The 21,811-nt window shown below is 43.8% G+C and overlaps 1 protein-coding gene across 4 annotated transcripts in view; it reads left to right on the top strand.

The window, feature by feature from the left end:
- Nucleotides 1–12,255: 12,255 nt before the first annotated feature.
- SLC5A9 (solute carrier family 5 member 9) overlaps nucleotides 12,256–21,811 on the top strand; it is a 68,712-nt gene continuing 59,156 nt past the window's right edge. For 2 of the 4 annotated variants that reach the window (XM_029617943.1, XM_029617940.1), the window contains exon 1: nucleotides 12,259–12,453. In XM_029617943.1, coding sequence (XP_029473803.1) covers nucleotides 12,380–12,453 — 74 coding nt within the window. In that variant the 5' untranslated portion in view covers nucleotides 12,259–12,379. Of the gene's footprint in view, nucleotides 12,454–21,811 lie in introns of all 4 variants that reach the window. The other 2 variants (XM_029617944.1, XM_029617942.1) reach the window with 2 other exon arrangements.

The raw sequence follows: 21,811 nt of genomic DNA, 5'->3' as shown, positions 1-21,811 counted from the left end.
TCAGCAAGCTCCACTCACAGCTGCCCTAGCCACCTCCTCACTGATCACTCAACGCAGCAGTTCCAACCCAGTTTGTACCTCTTCGTGGACTCACCTCAGCTTCTTGACCTGGTCAGCCTTGTCTTGCTATTCTACTTTGCTTTTCATCCTATCCAGGCCTCCTGTCTTGCTTTGTGGCCTTTTCAGGCCTCCTACCTTGGCCTTCTACCTTGCCTTATGGCCTATCTTGGTTTCCCGCCTTGCTCTATTGCCTTCCAGGCTTCCTTGCCTTGCCTTGCTCTGTTGCCTTCTAGGCTCTTCTGCATTGATCAGTGGCCTTCTGGGCCTACCTGGTCTGCCTTATGGAGAGATGGTAAAACCTACGGTGGAATTAAAAAGTCAGGCAAAGTTTTATTTCCCTGAACCGGGACGGTAAGAAGGAAATGTTTTTAACAAATACTGTCATGAGGAGGAGGAGGAGAGACGCAGAGACCAGACAGATCTGGAATTTGTTGCCAGAGGATGTGGTTAGTGCAGTTATTGTAGCTGGGTTCAAAAAAGGTTTGGATAAGTTCTTGGAGGAGAAGTCCATTAGCTGCTATTAATCAAGTTTACTTAGGGAATAGCCACTGCTATTAATTGCATCAGTAGCATGGGATTTATTTATTTTATTTATTTATTTCTTTTGTATACCGACATTCGATCGAGATATCACATCGGTTTCCAGATAACTAAAGGAATAGGGTGATAACAGCCCTATTTTACATTATAACATGGTATTAAATAGATATAAGAATATTTTACATTATAACATGGTAATAAATATAACAAGAATATTTTACATTATAACATGGTAATAAATATAACAAGTTGTAACAGAACTAACAGGAGTACATGGAACATTAGATTATAGTATATAACATATGTACATAAATGGCTTGTTGATGAGGATAAATTATGGTAAGGAGAGCAGGGAGTGTAGAGGGGGGAGGGGAGAGAAAGGGATGTGTGGGAGGAAGGTAGTGATAGGGAGGGAAAGGGTGGTGTGAGATGCTTGTGTAGGGAGGGAAAGGTGTGGGGCGAAATGCTTGTGGAGGGGGCATGGAGTGGATGGTGCTATTGGGTGGGTTATGTGTCGGGTGGGAAAGCTTTTAAAAATAGCCATGTTTTGAGGTGTTTTTTGAAGACTTGCAGTGAAGGTTTGTTTCTGAGACAGGTGGGGAGGGTGTTCCATAAGGTGGGGCCCGCTATTGTTATGGCTCGTTTGCGGGTGACGTTGAGGTGTGCAGCTTTGAGATTGGGGACGGCTAGGAGTCCAGTGTTGGTGGATCTGAGAGTTCTTTGAGTGGGGTAAGGTTGTATTCCGTTGTTTAGCCAGTCCATTTTGTTGTTGTTTATTTTTTTGTGCATGAGGGTGAGGGTTTTATACTGGATTCTTTGTGTAATGGGTAGCCAGTGGAGTTCTTTGAGCGTGGGTGTGATGTGAGGGGATTTTTTGTTGTTAGAGATGATTCTGGCGGCAGCGTTCTGTAGAACTTGGAGGGGTTTGATGTGTATTTCTGGTAGTCCGAGGAGGAGGGAGTTGCAGTAGTCGAGTCTTGACAAGATAATTGATTGGAGGACTGTTCGGAAATCGTGCTCTTGGAGAAGGGGTTTGAGTTTTTTTAGTGTTTGCAGTTTGAAGAATCCATCTTTGATTGTATTGGAGATGTGTTGTTTAAAGTTGAGTTGGCTGTCAATTGTTACGCCTAGGTTTCTTGTGGACGGCGTGAGTGAGGTTTGTGAGATTTGTGGCACTCCCGGGTTGATTGAGTTTCCTGGGTGGTCAGAGGGGGTGCACATGAGTGGATAGGAGGGATGGTCATCGTGGATGTGAATGATTTCTGTTTTGGCTTGGTTGAGACATAGTGATAATTGAGATAGTAAGTGGGATAAGTTTGAGCTGAGTTTGTTCCATTTTTCCATAGTGAGTTGAATGGAGTTGTTTATGGGGAGTAATATTTGTATGTCATCTGCATAGACAAAGTAGGTGAGGTTTGCCTCTGATAGGTATTTGCATAGTGGGATGAGGTATATGTTGAAGAGGGTTGATGATAGGGAAGAACCTTGTGGGACTCCATGAGTGAGGGGCACTTGTGAGGATTCAGATGAGTTCATCTTGACGATGTAAGATCTGTTTGAGAGGTAGGATTTGAACCACTTGATTGTGGTGTCTTGGAGACCAATTTCTTTAAGTCTGGTGAGGAGTGTTCTGTGATTGATGGTGTCGAAGGCGGCTGATATATCAAGAAGTATCAGGAGGAACGATTTGCCTTTGTCGCGGCCTTTGAGGATGGTATCGGTGAGGGAGAGGAGGAGGGTTTCAGTGCTGAAGAGTTTTCTGAAACCATGTTGTGCAGGCTGAAGAACATTAAAGGTTTCAAGGTGGTCTGTGAGTTGATTGTTGACTGTTTTTTCGATGATTTTTGCTAGGAATGGGAGGTTGGAGACTGGTCTGTAGTTTGCTGGGTCGGATTTGTCGAGTTGAGGCTTTTTGATGATTGGTTTGATGATGGCGTTTTTGAGTTTTTCTGGGAAGATTCCTTGTTCTAGGGATAGGTTGATGATGTAGGTTATTGGTTTGACAATAATCTCTCTGATGAGTTTTAGGGTTTTGATGGGGATGGGGTCTAAGGGGTGGGATGCAGGGTTGGTTTTTCTGATGATAGGTTCAATTTCTGTGGTAGCAACGGGAGTGAATTGTGACCATGAGTGGATAGGAGGGGGGGTGTCAATTAAGTCATTGTGGGTTTGGGGAATCTTGGCAATGATGTTGTTGACTTTATCCTTGAAGAATTGTGCTAGTTTTTCACTGGAGATGTTGCTGGAGTTTGGCATATTGTCATTTTGGATGGGGTTGGTAAGGTCTTTGACATAGGCGAAGAGGGTCCTTGGGTTAAATTGGTAATCGTGAATTCTTGATGTGTGGAAATTACGCTTTGCTGTGTTAAGGTCAGTTGTATAGTTGTGTAGTAGTGTTCTGTATTTGTCTTTCAGGTTTGAGGTGGGGGTTCGTCTCCACTGTTTCTCAGTCTGTCTCAGTGTTCGCTTTGAGGTTTTCAGTTCTGGGGTGTACCATGGTGCTCTTTGCTTTGTGGATTGTTTTATTTCCTTTTTTATCATGGGGCATAATGTATTGGCTATGTCTGCGTTGATAGATATCCAGGAGTTTGTGGCTGTGTTGGCATCATTTAAGTTGATTGTTTTTAGTGCCTCAGGTAACAGTTTGGCGATGTCTTCACTGGAGCATGGTTTGGTGAATTTGATGATTCGGTTGTTTGTTTGTAGTGGGTTTGATTGGAGTTGAAGCTTGGCTTGGATGAGGCTGTGGTCAGACCATGGGGTGGGGGTTGTAGATGGTGGTTCAGTTGCAGATATTTTGTTGTTTATGAATATTAAGTCCAGGGTGTGTCCTGATTTTTGAGTGGGTGAGTTGATGATTTGGGTGAATCCGATGGCAGACATGGTGGATAGGAGCAGTTCGCTTGTGGGGGATGGAGGGTGGGTGTCGATATGGAGGTTAAAGTCTCCTAGTATTATGGCTGGTTCTTGTAAGTTTATGTGGGTTGTGATGGATTCAATCAGGGGGGAAAGGTTGTGCTGTAGGCAACCAGGAGGTGCGTATAGGAGGAGAATTTGGAGATGTTTTGATTTGAATAGGTTGGTCTCGATAGGGGGTGGTAAGTTTAGGGAGTGGGAAGAGAATTTAAGTTTTTTGTGAGCTAGGAATAGTAGGCCACCTCCCTTTCTTTTGTTTCTGGGTATGGAGAAAATATTGTATGTGTTTTTGGGCAGTTGATTGAGTAGGACTGTGTCAGAATGTTTCAGCCAAGATTCGGTTATACAGAATATGTCTGGTTGGTCGTCTGTGAGTATGTCATGGATGATTGGGATTTTTTTGGTGATTGACTGTGCATTAATGAGGAGTAGAGTAATGAGTGTGATTGTGGTATAGGGTATGTTAGGGTTGGGGTGAATTTTGGTGAGGCGTCTAGTGGTGGGTGTGGATTTAGGAGTGTGGTGGTTGTTGTGGCGATGGGTTAGTTTGGGGATGTATTGGGCTGAGGCCATTGTGTGAGTTTTGTGTGAGAAGGTTGTTGCTTGGTTGCTGAGTGGGGAGTGAATGGTGGTAGGGGTTGTTAGGTTGTTTGAGAGTTGGATGATTACTTTTCAGAGATTCATATGTTGAGTGTTGGGAAGAATATAATGGGGCTGGTAGTTGTTGAGGGCTGTGGGGGGGGTTGGAGGGGAGGAACATTGAAGACAGAGGAGCATACGGGAGTACACAAAGGGAGTGCACGAAGGAGCGCACAAAGGAGCAGGCTTCTTTGGCGTGCTCCTTCTGCGCGCGGCGCCTGGGAGCCTGCTATATTTATAATTAGAGGGTTAATCAGGGTTGTCCCCTGATTGGCTGTGCGTCGGCAGCGTGTCCCTCGGAGGCGGAGGAAGGTCGGCCGATGACGTCAGCGCTTCCCGGAGGAAGGCAGGGGCTGCCTCGTGGTCGGGGTCGGAGGCGGTCGTGGGTAAGTGTAAATTAAGTAGGCCTTACCCCGGCGGGCCTCCGGCGCCGATCGCGCAGGCCCTGCACCGCTCCAAGTCGTCTTCTCCCCTCGGCAGCGTCCGGGTGAAAAGCGTCCGGGTGAAAAGATAAGTGCGCACCAATGAACTGTGTCACAACTTTGGTAAATTACACTAGTGCAAAAACACACGTGGACAGACAAGAGGTGATAGTCAATCATTGAGTTAAACCAGGTTTAAGAAAAAAAAAATCTGTTCATACTTACCTGAAGGGAAACCTGGAGGATTCCAGAATATCCTGAAGAGCCTGTAATGGTAAAATGTTAACACAAAGAATCACATTTCTTGAATTAAAGTTAAGAATTCAACATTTGTTCTCATTAAGACGTACTGAATAAGCAAAATAATTATCTGATAGTATCTTGGTGAGAAGCAATCCTTGCACGAGAACTAGTTTCTATTCAAAACACTGTGTTAAGAATTAAGGTGAGAGTCACATATGCAAAATTGTTTTGTGCATCAGAAGTGAATCATTTCTCACTGAAAATATTGACATTATTGAAATGTTTATTTTGTTCAATAATTACACGTGTTTCTAGAAAAGAATAACCTGGAAAATTATCTTTAATTCTTTTCTGGTGAAGATACTCTGGGTGTTAAAACTATTTCCACACCATCTTTTAAAGTGGAAACTCCAATAGCCTTACCACCTGGCTACTCACGTGACAGTGCCCAAAATAGTATTGTGCCCAAGGATGTTTTACATATACATGAGAGAGATAGAGCTCCAGACCCTATAGATAAGAACATAAGAACATGCCATGCTGGGTCAGACCAAGGGTCCATCAAGCCCAGCATCCTGTTTCCAACAGTGGCCAATCCAGGCCACGAGAACCTGGCAATTACCCAAACACTAAGAAGATCCCAGTGTTTTGAATAGAAACTAGTTCTCGTGCAAGGATTGCTTCTCACCAAGATACTATCAGATAATTATTTTGCTTATTCAGTACTTCTTAATGAGAACAAATGTTGAATTCTTAACTTTAATTCAAGAAATGTGATTCTTTGTGTTAACATTTTACCATTACAGGCTCTTCAGGATATTCTGGAATCCTCCAGGTTTCCCTTCAGGTAAGTATGAACAGATTTTTTTTTTCTTAAACCTGGTTTAACTCAATGATTGACTATCACCTCTTGTCTGTCCACGTGTGTTTTTGCACTAGTGTAATTTACCAAAGTTGTGACACAGTTCATTGGTGCGCACTTATCTTTAATTTAATTCTGGGTAATGAATTTTGAGAGTGCTGCTAGTGAACACTGGATAAAGAACGCTGACCCAGGAATGATATGATGCTTTGGAGGCTTGTGATCGAGGAATAGCTTATGCTGCTTGATGGCGCAGACTGGACCTTGACTACCAACCATTCTTGATCACGAAGTCTCAGGAAACAGTGGTTTATCTACTCAAACCAAATCAATAACAAAGACCAACTGCCTCACACCGCTATTTCCGCAGTCTACAATGTTGATAGTGTGTGTCATTTAACTGAGACTGGAGTTCTTGCTAAGAGAAATCAAAAGATAATTATTTCAGCCCTAATTATGCAGGCTTTGTGAAACTTACAGAGTAAGAAAAATATTTAATAACCCTCTCACATTCCACGCTTATAAATTGGCCAGTAAAGACAGGAACAAATTATAGGTTTTTTAAATTCCAAATTATTTCAAAGATTTTTTCTCCCTCTAAGGAAACACCACAGAAGTACTATTATCTACTTGTTTTGTGATCAACACTGCAACACCTTTATCTACAGGTGGAATGTCTACAATTTCAAGTCTATGGGACTTTATGAAATGTTTTTCTTCTGAGGTAGAATGTATTTTAATTAAATCAACTCAGAATCGGACCATCAATCATCCACTTTTCTCACATTCAACTAACAATGCTGACAAAAGACCGTGGGTCAGCTATAGATAATTAACCTTAATTTTAATTAATTCCTTACCTCAGATAGGATTAGAATTATAATAAATGCCATTTTCACACACTGTTACACATAAAACTAGTGTTTCCTAAGGTATCTGGGTGCCTTTCCACTCAGTCTAGGCCTCTGTGAAAGGAACCTGTCACCTTGTCTCTCTCATTCAGTCTCTAGCTGAGCTCTGCCTTACAATTTCACATCATGTGCTCTGAAAACCCTCAGCAGAGATCCTTACTCCTCTGATGTCATTTTTAGCAAATAGTACTTACCTGCTTCAGGAAACCTTCTTAGTCTCTAAGAAATCACTTAAAAACGCCTTGGCAAAGGAAAACAGTTTTAAAAATAATTTTCATTAAGCTCAAAGCATTCTTTTAATGTAACTTACTTCTTACATCTTCCTGTGACTTGACTTAATTTAGTATTGTAATGCAGACCTGATCACTTAACTGCTTTGCATAGACACTGAGGTGGTCTGGCATTGCCATGACCCTGTCTGTGGGATGGCTTAAGGAGTTTCCCCCCCCCCCCCCCCCCCTTTTCTGGAGACTGGACAGATCTCATTTTTGACCACTTTTAACATTTTCCATTAAAAGGAATAGGAAAAATTAGTTTTGTGAAACCAAACAAAAACTCCACTTGCACAATTTCAAACCACAACAGGTTAGCTTCTCAATAAATGTCATAAAGGTACCATGTCTTTTCATGGCCATATTAATTATTTTAAGCACTTTTAAAGCTAATTATATTTTTAAATTGAGACAAATATTTTTTCCCAAACCAAGGGTTAAAACCATGTTTGTATAATCCCATCTGGTGACCATCAATATCAAACCCCAGTTTCTGACACTTTTCATCACATTTTAATCACAAGGACCCCATGAGGAAAACTGGTGGGATAACTCTATTAATATTCACTTCTGACCCCAAATTCTGGATATGGTCAGGTCAATGTAACCCCTAAACCCAACCAACATTGTCAAATAAATTAATTTTATTAAATTGGAGAAGTTTATTAAATTTATTGGTGCAGGGTTCACCAGGGTGCGTCCCGTGGGCTGTACTTTTGGTGGGAGCCTCTCTTAATGCTCCTCACCAAAATTGCCACCTTTTTTAATCTTTAAAACATTTATTTTAATTTTTATCTTTCAAAACATTTTTCTTCAGGCACTTCCTGGGGCAGCCTCTCGCTGACATCACTTACCGACATCAGTGAGGACCCCTGGGCCTAGACTATGATTGTGCCGGAGCTTTGATGTCAGCCCTGATGCTGTCTGCCCCCCCTTAAGCTCGCAGTGGCAGCATCCCCAGCGCTGCCGCTGTAGTCTGGCCCCAGCCACGATACTGAAGAGGTGCCCCTCGGGACTTGGGTAGTTCTCCGGGAAGGTTTGGAGGTGGCCCAGAACAAGAGGCAGCCTTCTGCTGCCAGCAGCACCCGGCCACCACTAAAATAATTGTGACTGAGAGCCGCGAGCACAAGAAGAGGCAGGCCCAGGGATTCCCCCTCCCCGACACAGCAGAGAACGAGATTAAAGTTATAGTGGCGGTCGGCCGCATGAGTGCTAGGAGGGGCCATGGAAGCCTGAGGAGCACCCTGAAGGAAGAGGCCGAACTGCCGTGAAGATTGTTTTTTAAATAAATCTCTGCTAAATGACATTTGAAATGACAGGTACCAGGAAGTGGACGGTTCTCCTACGCTCGGGATTGCCAGTCCTCTCTCCCCTCCTCACGAAGCAAGGCTCAGGGAGGGGGGGGGGGGGGGGGGAGAGAGGACTGGTGAAACGACATGTAAAGTGTAAAGCAACGAAGCGACTTACTTTTCTTTCAGCCCTCCTCCGGAGACGGACATCGGCGGAGACGGACCGCGGCTCCCCTGCCTCCCGGGGGAAGATGGATGCCTGCAAGGGCGAAAGCGGCCCCAGTGCGTGCAATTTGGCCGCTCAAGACGTGGCGTCTCATGCCGTGACGCCAAACGTCGTGACGTCACGCCTTGAGCAGCCCAATTGCATGCACAGGGGCCGCTTTCGCCTGTGCAGGCATCCATCTTTGCCAGCAGCTGCCTCCGGGAGGCAGGGGAGCCGCGGTCTGTTTCCGCCGATGTCCGTCTCCGGAGGAGGGCTGCAAGAAAAGTAAGTTGCTTCGTTGCTACTTTTTTTTTTTTTGCTTTTTCGCTTTTTTCCACTTTTGTTGCTTCGGGAGGAGGGGAGAGAGGACTGGGGCTGCCCCGGAGACCAGCACCCATGGACTCGGCCAGGGCAGGTGAGCGGGGGCTGGGGGAAAGTTTACCCCTGCATTAGAGGCAGGGGTAAGGGTAGGCGGTTAGTTAGCAGGTTAAATGCGTGGCAAAACGGCAGGGTAAAAAAGCGATAGTCGGGGCACGCGTTACTGTATGGGAGGGAATAGCTAATTCGATCATTTACATCTAATATACATGCCGGTGATTTAAAGAGGCGGTAAGAATGGGGTAAAGGGGATAGTGTATTGCGGGTTGGACTAACTCGGCCGAAAAGTGAGTAGAAAGCGGGTTAGGAGCAGGGTAACCGCGGCCGCACTTTACTGTATTGACCTGTCTGTGCCTCAGCCCTGATTCCTGGCCTGGCTGACCCTGTGAATATTAAAGCATTCCCCGGGTTCAAAGTTACAAGACAATCTGCACAGTTTTGCAAACTGGCCCCCTTAATGAAGTCCTGACACCCACCCTTTTCCTATCCTCCCCACCCGATCCCGCCCACCCCAACTCAAGATCATGGAACTCAGCTTAGGGATGCAAACTGCCCGAAACATTCTCGCTGTGCTCGGATACGGGCGTCGAGCTTCACGGCACAGGTTTACGCTTTTCTTCCTGCGGAAATTCAGGGCTTGGCCTGTTTTATCTGCCGAGGAGATGGAAATGACTGCGCCGGCGTCTCGAAGAGTAGAATTTGTTTGATGGGGCAAGGGGTGAACAATGGTTGTTTTTTTCTTCATTTGACATGAAGAGGTGGTCTTCCTGGTTTTTTGTTTTTTGTTTTTTGGAAGGACTTAAAGACAGCTCTCCTCTGTATGGGGCCTTGTGCGCCTCTTGCGGACGCCGTCGCGCTGCGCGCTCTCTGCCACCCAGGCTTCGGCGGCGCGCCGGCCTGAGCGAGTACTCTGTGTGCGCCAAGCCCGTCACCAGCTTGCAAAGCGGCGGAAGGTGATGCGGTGTAAGATTATACATAACTGTTTCTATTCAGTGCGAGTTTCCTTCTGGAGAGCAGGACCAGGCCTGAGGAATTAAAGAAAGATGCATGCAACCTTTGCTTGACTGCGGCTTAGACAGGGCCGTCTTATAATGGCAAACCTCGCAATTAAAAACAGGCTGAACTAATTTGTGGGGGGGGGGGGGGGGGGATAAACACAGAGCCGACGCTGCGCTCTTGCCTTCAGAAGAAATCAGCGTGAAGATATGCAGGGCTGGGCTTTAAACCAGGCTGGGGCGAGTTTCTGTAAAAACCTCTCACTGCTACCTCATGCTGAGCTGACATTCGTTTGAAAGGAGGCAGGAGCCGAGTCCTAGTGAGGTCCTTGGGATCGCCCTGGCCTTTCACTCCCAGCCTGCAGAACTCCAGGGCTGATGGCTATTGGTATATGTAACCCCTGGGTGGTATAAAACCCTGGTAATCATTCCCAAGGTGCTAAGTTAGATGCTACCTGCCCTGGTCTCCACACAGATAGCTCAAACTTCTGAGGGGTCCAGGGCTCCCAAGCCGTTTTGCATGCATCACAGTCTCTCAGCCCCTTGGCACACAGCACTGATAATCTCCACAGTCTATAACAGCAATAATTACTCTGGAAGTTGAATGGTTTCCAACTTCTTCCACTAATAGTAGATTAAATGGATAAAAAATATGCTTTACAGCTCTTTAATATTAAATTGCATTGATATACAAGTAGAAACGAATACATTTGTGGCCTTACTCTTTAGAATGTGTGATAGCCAATTCCTTAATAATTTAACGTCTTCTCCTTTCCAATAATTCCAATTTAAGAAAGTGTAAACCTTCTCCCAAGCTCTCAAATTTACAACAAGCACTTCCCACTGTGGCATGGCCAGATTAGAAGCCCCAGCCACTTAACAAATGGCTCATACCACGTTGTTCTCACAAATCGCCTTCTGATAGCACCGAATGGGCACTTGCCTTCCAAGTGCCGCACACGTGAGTCACTAGTGAAAACTTGCATGAGAAATACCTTAATATCTCCTTCCCTCTTGTAATAGATGGGGATCCATTCCCCCTCAGGTTATTTCCAGGCGAAAGACAGCTCCTCCTCCTCTAGATGTTTTGGGGTACTTGCCAGGTTCTTGTGGCCTGGATTGGCCACTGTTGGAAACAGGATGCTGGGCTTGATGGACCCTTGGTCTGATCCAGCATGGCATGTTCTTATGTTCTTAAACCGAGAACTTAGACCCAATATAACAAAAGTCAGAGAAAAAAAACTAAGTAAAAATACGACAAACAAAAAAGAGAGAAAGGAAGGGTGGAAAAAGGTCCCGCTTTTAAACAGAAAGGTCTCTGAAAACTCAGGACAAAAATATAGGAGTCAGACACTGTTACCCTTCTCTGTGACGAGGACTCTCAAAAGTTCATCTCACAGAAAAATTCATCGAAAGAGGGGACTGCACAACAGGGCAGGACAACTCGGGGAAAAATCTGAACTGAGAATCCACGCGCTAAGATGGTGGCAGGGGGGTTAATAATGGCTGAAGCATGCACCACCTCGTTCTTCCACATGGGGGAGCTCAGAGCCCAACCCCTAGTCACTAATCTCTGTTCCTGAATAACAACTTAGTTCCCTACGGATGTATTAAAAGGTCATGATGACAGGAGGTACATCGTCTGCCAGGATGAATTTAGGTAAGCCAGCAGCGGTAGGTAGATGGGCATTATCAGTGCAGTGTCTGGGCCTTAGGCACATTTGTGCCTTGCTCTCTAGCACACCGCTTGCTAGCTGCTTGTCCGGGGTGTCAGTGACACGTCCCCTGTGCTCTCTATACTGTTTACACTTGGGCCACTAACAAATATAACTGGGTCCACTAACTGGACACCCCAGGAGAGGCACGAAAATCCAATTGATCCTCGAAATGAGATCTCCCCTTCCTCGTACCTGGGAGGAAACCCTAACAGTATGTAGCCAAAGGACTTCAGTTTCCAGTCTGAGGTGGCAAACTGACTCAGCCTTTCTTTCTTGATAGGCTAAGGTTTCACCCCATTGCATGCAGGGATTTGTAGTTCTTATTTTCCTGAGCAATAAGCCCATGCATGTAGCATGGTAGAGCTGAAGACTGGATCAGTCAATCATTTAAAAAAAAAAAAAAAAAAAAAAAAGTCAACTGGTAACTCCTAGCTTCCATTGTTCATCTGAATAGCAGTCCTCTAACAAGAAGGCCTGGAAATTAGAGGTTAACGAGTTTGTCAGTGTCCTGAACCCTGAAATCTTCCATTTACTGGCACAGTATGGGAAAAAAAAGTGCATATGTGCCACTGTAGAGCTGTACAGAGGCAGGAGGAGAATTTAATGAAACCCTACTTCCATCTGCTGGCAGAAATGAGCCACTGAAATATTTAACCGAGTGTGAGTTTTCAATGTTTTCCTCTTCAGCTCAATACGTGAGAGTGCTCACAGAATCACACTTTAACCTTTAATTTACAGCTAATCTGGCTTCAGGGCTCTTTTCCTGGTCAGACTGGTTTCTAGGAATATTCCCGGTTTCAAGGATGAAATCACAAGGCAATAATTAGCAATATACACACATTACAAAAGGAAGTGTGAAAGCCGAGGAGAACAAGGAAATAATAAGTGCTGTGAAGTCCAACTTCTGTTCACAGGAGCAATGAGACTGAATGAGACGCAGCTTCTTACGGAGGAGCATTCCCAGGAATAAAATCCATTATAATAACCGCAACAACAACGTCAGGTTAGTTTGCATGATATGTGTGTGGTGGTTTAGGATGGGGTGGTGTCTGTTTGAAAAGACAGATTTCAGCTGGCATTTTTACTTTTATGCCTGCCTTAATTTAGAAAAATCTTTTAAAGTTATGCAGACTAGAGACACCCACAGAAATTCTCGGGGGGGCCTTGTGGTGCCAAGCAATGGAACCAGCTAAGCCGATTCAATGCACCGGTTGTAGCTTTTGGCACATTTGTAAGCTTTGCGGGTCCTACGCTGGTGCAAGGCCAAGGAATCGCATGCTTTGAATAATTCAGTCTTCTCTAGAGCCAGAATGGCAGTGTTGCCACTGTCGGGGACAGAGCGCTGGGCTCCATGGACCTTGGTCTGACGCAGCATGGCAATTTCTTATATTCTTAAAACGTTTGTGCCACAGAATAGAAAATATCATGGGAGGGGGGAGTATGGCAAGCATCCAGTCATGCAATTGGATGGTCTATTCAGATGTTACATTTTAAAAACATTTCTTAAGGGAACGATACTGGGATATTTTGTGCCTGGGAACAGCTGTGTTAACCCGCATTAAAACGCGGTCTGATTCTTGCCCAGCTCCTCTGGGCGCGTTCACGGTGCACATAGGTTTGCTGGTTAGGAGCAGAGAAGGGAAGGAGATTCTACGCAGAGATTGCGTAACGAAACCTCTGCATGTAATTTGCAGCGAGGAGTTTTTCCCTTTTGGAAATGAGCTTGCAGCTCTCTCTGGGTGACTTCTGGCTCCAAAGGGCGATTCATTTACCCCTCCAAGGGAACAGGATCGCCTCGTCCTTAAGAGGTGAATTTTCAAACTTTATGCACATAAAAACGAGCATGCACATGCAGCCCCTACTTCCATATTCCGTATTTTATTAAAGTCGAAAATGCATGCGATTTTTCACTTACATTCGCAAATAAAGGTGCATTAAAAAAAAGGGGGGGGGGGGTGGTTAGGGGAGCTCCGAGGATGGGGCCAACATTTACGCATCTAAGTTGCTGTTTTAAGATATATGTGGTGTATTGGTGTATTTTCACACTTGCTAATTATCTAGCGTAAGTGATATTATATTAAACGTGCTGATTGTGTAGTACCGACTGGGTAGGAGGTCTGGGTGAAGGGAAGGGAAGGTCTAGATGAGCAGGAGGAGGACTGGTGGGCTAATTGGTAAATTGGTTAATTTTATTTTCATGTGCACTTTTTAAAATTGGGAGATTTACGGGAGTAACCCTAAAATGCATGCAGGTATATTTCAAAACTATGAAAGATATGTTTGTGCATAAACCTATTGTGGGGTAGAGATAGGTGCATTTTATAATACACGCAGGTGTGATTACAAGTGGGTTTAAAATGTGATCATAAATCTGCACGCAGCCATGGACGTGTGGATATGCCACTGCGTGCAGTCCTTTGAAAGCTATCCTCCCTGTGTCAGCATACTGAGTGATAAATGCCTTTTTTTTTTTTCTTTTCAAAACAATTCGATACACTTTTAGAAGGTTGGAAAAGCGACCCAAAATGGAAAAATAAATATATGAAATTTTACTCTTGAGTATGTGTAAACAAACTTTCAGATGACCAAAAAAAAAAAAGATATTGAAACCAAGCCACTGTTTTTCCTCCGGTGTCCTGGAATGCCGATGTGTTTGCCGTACATTTATTCCAAAGTGACAGCTTCAACCGAAAGCAAGGAAGTTTTTGTTCTCACTTTCCCCTCCTTGCCCTGTAAGCCTGCTGTTCTGTCGCTTTTACTATTCGTTGCACCTTGCTAAGCACTTTTGGCTGGCGTTTTGGGCTTTCAACGAGGCATTTTCAATGTATATGGTTGCTGGTTCTCCCCTCCCCCCGCCCTTCATTGTACACTATGAGTCTGGCCACATAAGTGTTTCAGGACATACTTAGAAATGTGGCAGAGTTACTATGAAAACGTGGCGCTGGTATGTTTGACTTCTTGTCCCTTTGGTCGTGATGATATCACACCTTGGGCATCCTCTGTGCGCTTCCTTCCCCACTGGCTGCAGTCTGCTGACGGCAGAGGAATGGCTTAGTGCGTCCGAAAAGGAATCACGAACCTCGTGCACATCACAGTGAGGCAGGATATGCAAAGCCATGCCTACAGTGCAGAAGGCACTAGATCCTTACTCCTGACCAGCCTCGGGATAGTCTACGATATTTCCATCTCGCCCGCACAAATAATTTATTCCTTTGCCTTCCCTTCTGGCCTCTAAATGGGTGGCTTGTCTTCTATGTGAAGGGCCTTATTGCACTGATTGAAAAAAAATCTTGCAATAAACTGATGATTTTAGTTTTGCAATGGGAATAAACACCTTCCTTTTTCTGCCGGCAGATCCACAGCTGGGTGGTGGTGCAGCTTAGTGAGTGCTGTGATGTCATCCGGCTTTCTTAAAGCAGCCTTGGGTTAATATTATTGAGATGATTGCACATTAGAGGTGTTTGATGCACAACCATGTGATTACCGTTTGACAAATCAATGCTTGATTCTTTCATTAGCCATTTTACAATGTAAACTGGCAAAAGAATTAATATTAACGGGACTATTAATAGCTCATCGTATCTTCCCAAAGCAACAGAGACAAGGGGGACTGACTGGTTTTTTTTTTTTCCATGAAGAAGTTTGCCAAATGAAGCAAAGTGCACAGGTATTCCAGGAAAAGGTTTTCTTGTTAAACGAGTATGTGTGGTGCCCTGTATTGTACACAGAGCTGTCTTCTCCAGAGGTTGCTAGAACAAAGGATTCTTTTATGCCGGGCATTGTGCAACCAACGCATGTGCCCACTAAAGTTAATATTTCCATGAGAAAAAAAAGACAATGGACAGTGTTCATGGATATAAATATCTACCATTATTTTTTTCACAGTAATCTTTCTGATGGCTAATGCCTAGAAATAAACACACAATTCTATAGGGAATCTTATATCAAAGATATGAAAACTTTAATATATCTCACTAATACAATTTTACATCATTTTTCAATGACATCTTTACAAATATGCATTAGGAATTATATTAATTGCTTGCACAAATACAAACATCACAAATATATGTATATTAATACACCATTAATACAAAATATGTGCAACATAGCATATTTTATTGCCCCAGCATAGCATTAACAATTAACACTCAACATCTTAAAATATCCCATTCCAAACACACTCATTCATACCTCAAACACTCCCCACCCAATAAAACCTCCACACTCATTTAAAGAATATGCACCCATCTACTTCAACAAAAGATATTCGTGTTTAATTCTTTACTAATAACGTACCACCTTGTTTAACACAACCACAATAGTTCTTATTATATATCTTTACAGAGTCAATTTCACCCCTTTACAATTTATCAGACACAATCTTATCCAATAGTTACACAAACATACTCCACTACCCCCAAATAATTTTTTAACTATCTTCATATAGGACCGCTACACCTCGTCCAATCTTCATATAGGAATGCCCCACCATGTCCCAACAAGGATCCTTGTTTCGCCACAGCTTCTTCAGGGGACGGTTATTCCCAACTCAACTGGAGGTTAGCGTTACCCTCCAATCACTTGTATAATACACAACTTCGAGGTGAATCAACAACTGGTTTCTTACAAAAACAAAATTAAAAAGAAATATTAAGCAGATAATCCCGCCCAACATTATCACAATAACCCCATACAATCCATAACTCACTTCCTCCACAGCTTTAACAAGAGCAGCAGCTATTCACCACATAGATGGTACCTCAACCTAAAAATAAAAATAAACTCTTAAAATTCTTCAAACAAATACCATTAATCACAATTCTGTATAAATCACATATGCTAACCTTTCACTAGCTTTTAACATACTAGACACATTTCAACGTGCTAATTCAATCTTCCAATTCACAATCCAATTCGCGTGTACCTATTGCAAAACAAAGTACACAAAAATAATACCTCCTTCACAAATTCCCACACCGCTCAAGTTGACTGGAAAATAATATCACATACCTATTTTACCTTTACAATGATCAAATTCAATTTGAAAGTTCCCAACTATACTCCACGACACAGCAGCACAACCAAATGTCTCTCAATGCAGCGATTCAGAACACCACGGCGAAGGTGACCAAATGGCGTATAACTATGCCTTATAAACGCACATTCAACAGCCACACCCGAAGAACCAACCCATACAACACAGACCACAACCAATCAAAATAAACCATGCTCACTCCTCAGCAACGTACAACAACGTACCCATTCACAAGCCAACATACAAATGTGCAGCCAATAAAAAAACACATACTATCTAAACCCACAAAAACGTCACTACGTAACCGCAGCACAGCCTTTGCTCAGTTGACCACTCCTCAACACAAGCACAATGACGTCATAAAAACCACATCGCGCAACTCCAAATATGAGTCCACAATACAGCACAACATATCCACAACACAACAATCACTCAACTTACTCACTCATCTTCCAAAACACAATCGCAGCACCAGAAACACACCACACAAATCCAACACTCATCAACCACCAAACACTGCTCACACACACACAACTCCACCACTAAATTCTCTCCATGACACAAAAACCATACCCTACTTGTAACCACACAACACACTCACCAGTAATGATATTACCCAACATACACACTATTTATAGAATACTTCCCAGTCAACTCCCATATTCAAGCCATACAGTTGAACCGATCGCCACCAGAATATTAATTTCTGTTCAAGCTTCCATAGGATGCTTGTCACATCTCCTTGGGTATTGGGCCTTAGTTGAGTGATGACAAAAAATTGGAGTTGATCAACCCCATGATTCATTTGGTTCCAATTGTGTTTTGGAAGATGAGTGGGTAAATTGAGTGATTGTTGTGTTGTGGATATGTTTGCTGTATTGTGGACTTTTAGTTGAGGTTGCACGATGTGGTTTTTATGACGTCATTGTGCTTGTGTTGAGGAGTGGTCAACTGAGCGATGGCTTTGCTGCGGTTACGAAGTGATGTTTTTGTGGCTTTAGATAGTATGTGGTTTTTTATTGGTTGCACGTTTGTATATTGGCTTGTGAATGGGTACGTTGTACGTTGCTGAGGAGTGAGCATGGTTTGTTTTGATTGGTTGTGGTCTGTGTTGTATGGGTTGGTTCTTTGGGTGTGGCTGTTGAATGTGCGATTATAAGGCGTAGTTATACGCCATTTGGTCACCTTCACCGTGGTAATCTGAATCGCTGCATTGAGAGACATTTGTCGGTTGGAGCTGGTTGTGCTGCTGTATCGTGGAGTATAGTTGGGAACTTTCAAATTGAATTTGATTATTGTAAAGGTAAGATAGGTATGTGATATTATTTTCCAGTCAACTTGAGCGGTGTGGGAATTTGTGAAGGAGGTATTATTTTTGTGTACTTTGTTTTGCAATAGGTACACGCAAATTGGATTGTGAATTGAAAGATTGAATTAGCAATTTGAAATGTGTCTAGTATGAAAGCTAGTGACAGGTTCTTGTGGCTTGGTTTTGGCCTCTGTTGGAAACAGGATGCTGGGCTTGATGGACCCTTGGTCTGACCCAGCATGGCAATTTCTTATGTTCTTATGTTCTTAAAGGGTAGCACATGTGATTTATACAGAATTGTGATTAATGGTACTTGTTTGAAGAATTTTAAGAGCTTATTTTTATTTTTAGGTTGTGGTACCATCTATGTGGTGAATAGCTGCTGCTCTTGTTAAAGCTGTGGAGCAAGTGAGTTATGGATTGTATGGGGTTATTGTGATAATGTTGGGCGGGATTATCTGCTTAATATTTCTTTTTAATTTTGTTTTTGTAAGAAACCAGTTGTTGATTCACCTCGAAGTTGTATATTATACAAGTGATTGGAGGGTAACGCTAACCTCCAGTTGAGTTGGGAATAACCGTCCCCTGAAGAAGCTGTGGCGAAATAAGGATCCTTGTTGGGACATGGTGGAGCGTTCCTATATGAATATTGGATGAGGTGTAGGACAGAGATATATTAAAGTTTTCATATCTTTGATATAAGATTCCCTATAGAATTGTGCGTTTAGTATAAGATTAGGGGATCTGTATTCTCTCCTTTTGTGATTACCATAATGGCTAGAAATGCCAGATCTCCGCGGAAAGCCAAGCAGGGAGGGGCAGTGCAGTGTGTGTAGACACAATCACGGATATACAAATAATGTGACTTGTGTACACAGTCTCAGGCAAGCTACGAGGAAAATGAGATGGAAAGAGGTAAAGGATTTTGTTTTAAGCTACTATTTATGGGACCAGTTTTGTTTTATCGGTGTTTGAAAATTAAAGTTACCAACATACATACAGTGGCAGATGTAGGTTATGGGAGGGGTTGCTGTTATCACCGTGAATCTGTGCACTAACACTGCTTATTTTCTTTCTGTCTTCATGTGGAGTAGTAGCTTGGGCATGAGAAGCTGGAAACTTGGAATACTGAATGTGCCTTGTTCTTAATTTATTGTAGTTAATTAGCAAAGCAGAAGCCTTTAACTATATCTGACTTCTGAAGTTTATTACTCTGCCTGATTCCTAATTGCATGGAGCATGACATGGAGCCTTCAGGTTAAACAAATGAATCAAAGCTTTGCAAAGGTGCAGAAAATCACCTCAGTTTGAGACCTGGTAGGAGGCTTACACTGGCCATTTTTCAATATTAAAACTAGGACTAGAAATTATTTTTAAAGAAGTACAGTGATCTTTTCTTTACACTTAATGAGCTAAGATTATAAACAGGCCTGACCATGGGGGGTGAAGAGTGGAGGTGGATGGCCTGGGTCGAACCTACTAGAGTGGGCCTCCGCCCAAGACTGAACAGCAAGTTTCTTCCCACCTGATCCCTCCCCAAGACGGTCGGCCCCTGTGACATAGTGAGGGCAAAGGCTAGCGCCGGTGCCATTTTGAGTACTGGCAGCCGCTAGCCTTTGCCCTCACTATGTCACCGACCGTCGGCCCCTGTGACATAGTGAGGGCAAAGGTAGCGCCGGCGCCATTTTAAATACTGGCAAAATGGCCTGATTGCAGGAGGTCGCTCCCGGAACCCCGCTGGACTTTTGGCAAGTCTTGTGGGGGTCAGGAGGCCCCCCAAGCTGGCCAAAAGTCCCTGGGGTCCAGCGGGGGTCCGGGAGCAATCTCCTGCACTCGTGCAGTCGGGTGCCAGGAATCAAAATGGCGCCGATAGCCTTGCCCTTACTATGTCACAGGGGCTACCGGTGCCATTGGTCAGCCCCTGTCACATGGTAGGAGCACAAGATGGCGCCGATGGCCATGTGACAGGGGCTGACCAATGGCACCGGTAACCCCTGTGACATAATAGGTCAAAGGCTATCCGGCGCCATTTTGAAGTGGTATCGAGAGTGTGAGAGTGCAGGGGATCTGTCCCGGACCCCCCGCTGGACCACCAGGGAGTTTTGGTAAGTCTTGGGGGGGTCAGGAGGGTGGGGGGGGTTGTAGTAAATTTTAATTTTAGCGGGGTAACGAATAGGATTAGACGTATAACTGTATCGGGGCGCCATACAGACGTATGCAACGTATCTGCCCCCCTCCCGACGAATATGTATCCCGAATGCAACATATGGCATCCCTCTGCACATCCCTAGTGTAGGGACCCAGCTGACAGCAATGCTCTGTTAGATATGTGACCTAAGTCCATGGAAGAAGGAGTTGACGTGCACCAACCAGGGGTTTCTTTTGTTCAAACTGGGAGACGAGGACTTTTCCCAAGTCTCGGATGGGTTTCTAAGGGAGACCAAGGCCTGCTGGGAACAAAGGAAAGTCACAATTTCCTGCCAAGTTACTCAAGCAGCCTGAGAAATTGAGTTTTGTATTCTTGGATGTGTTAAAACTCTAAAGTCTGTTTGTTTGGACTTGGGTATTACTGATGCTTTCATTTTTGCATCCGGTAAACGAAATTTTTGTTTTGGAACAACAACTCTATATATTGCCCACTCTATTTGAGATTTTGCCAATTGTTTTTCCTTGTTTGCTGGTCTGATCGTTTAAAGAGTTCTTTTTTTACAAATTCTGTTGGTTCTTTAACCTCGGGCCGTGTAGATTCTCACTCATTCCTTCCATTTGTCAAAACAATTCTGAGCTTAAGGACAAAAAACAATTTTGCCTGTTTACTTTCATACTTCAGCATGAATTAGGCAATTTCGTTGAAATTTCGCTGAAATTGCCTAATTCGTCGTGGGTCGGGGGCCCCGAACCCCGAAACTGATTTTCACCGAACTATGAGGAAAATTAGTTTTTTGGGTTTGTACGGTGGGAGGGGCCCAAATTTAATTTTTTAAATCCCCACCCCAAGCATTAAAATTCACTGTAATACAACCCCCTCCCCACCATCCCGATCCCTCCCCAAGACTTACTAACATCCCTGGTGGTCCAGCTGGGTCCCGTGAGGGATTTCTCCCTTCGGGCTGTCTGGCCTGCCTCGATCAAAATGGCGCCGATAGCCTTTGACCTACTATGTCACAGGGGCTACCGGTGCCATTGGCAAATCAACCCCCTGGCTAGATTTTCTTTAATATATTTGGACATGGCCTCTGTTTCAGGTGCAGAGAGCAGGTAGACTTTAACCCTGAGTGATACCTACCCTGGAACCAAGTCAATGGCACAGTTGCAGGAGCGATGTGGTGGCAGGATTTCCGCCTGCTGTTTGCTAGACATCTGCATACTCTGCTTATTGCAGTGGCAGGCCTGGTAGCTCCGGGGTGACTGTTCAGACCAGATGAACAATAGATGAGACTTTAGAGAGATACTTCTTCTGGCAACATTAGCTACAATATAGGATATTTAAAAACTACTGATAAATAGAATAATTTCTATTTAAAAAAACATATACATTTTTTAAAAAATTCCCAAGCACCAATAAAATATTTCAAAACAGCACACATAGCAAATAATACCCAGTAATTAAAACTAATAAGGATTTTAAAAAGCCCCTGCTGTCCATACATGGGAGCTCTTGATTTCCAGTCACCCTGATATTGTCGAGGATTAGGAGGTTATCCTCTCTCTCTCACACATACTCACATATCCATTCTCTCTCACACATACACTGTCACACACACATACATGCTCTTATACCTACCACAACCTCTCTCTCTCTCACACAGACACACTCTTAGGCTCTAAGACCCTCTCCCCCCACACTCACAGTCCCCTGGATTTTCTCATTCCCACACAGGGTCTCACTCTCACTGGCTCCCTCACATACACACACACACACCCAGGCAAGCTCCCAGTCATTCTCACACACACACAGACCCCCAGGAAGGCACCAATTGATTTTCACACATACATACACCCAGACACAAAACA

The sequence above is a fragment of the Rhinatrema bivittatum genome, chromosome 10 (genome assembly GCF_901001135.1).
Source record: "Rhinatrema bivittatum chromosome 10, aRhiBiv1.1, whole genome shotgun sequence".
NCBI classification, from domain to species: domain Eukaryota; kingdom Metazoa; phylum Chordata; class Amphibia; order Gymnophiona; family Rhinatrematidae; genus Rhinatrema; species Rhinatrema bivittatum.
Note: the sequence above shows the minus strand (reverse complement) of the source record. Positions and strands in the feature narration are given on the sequence as shown.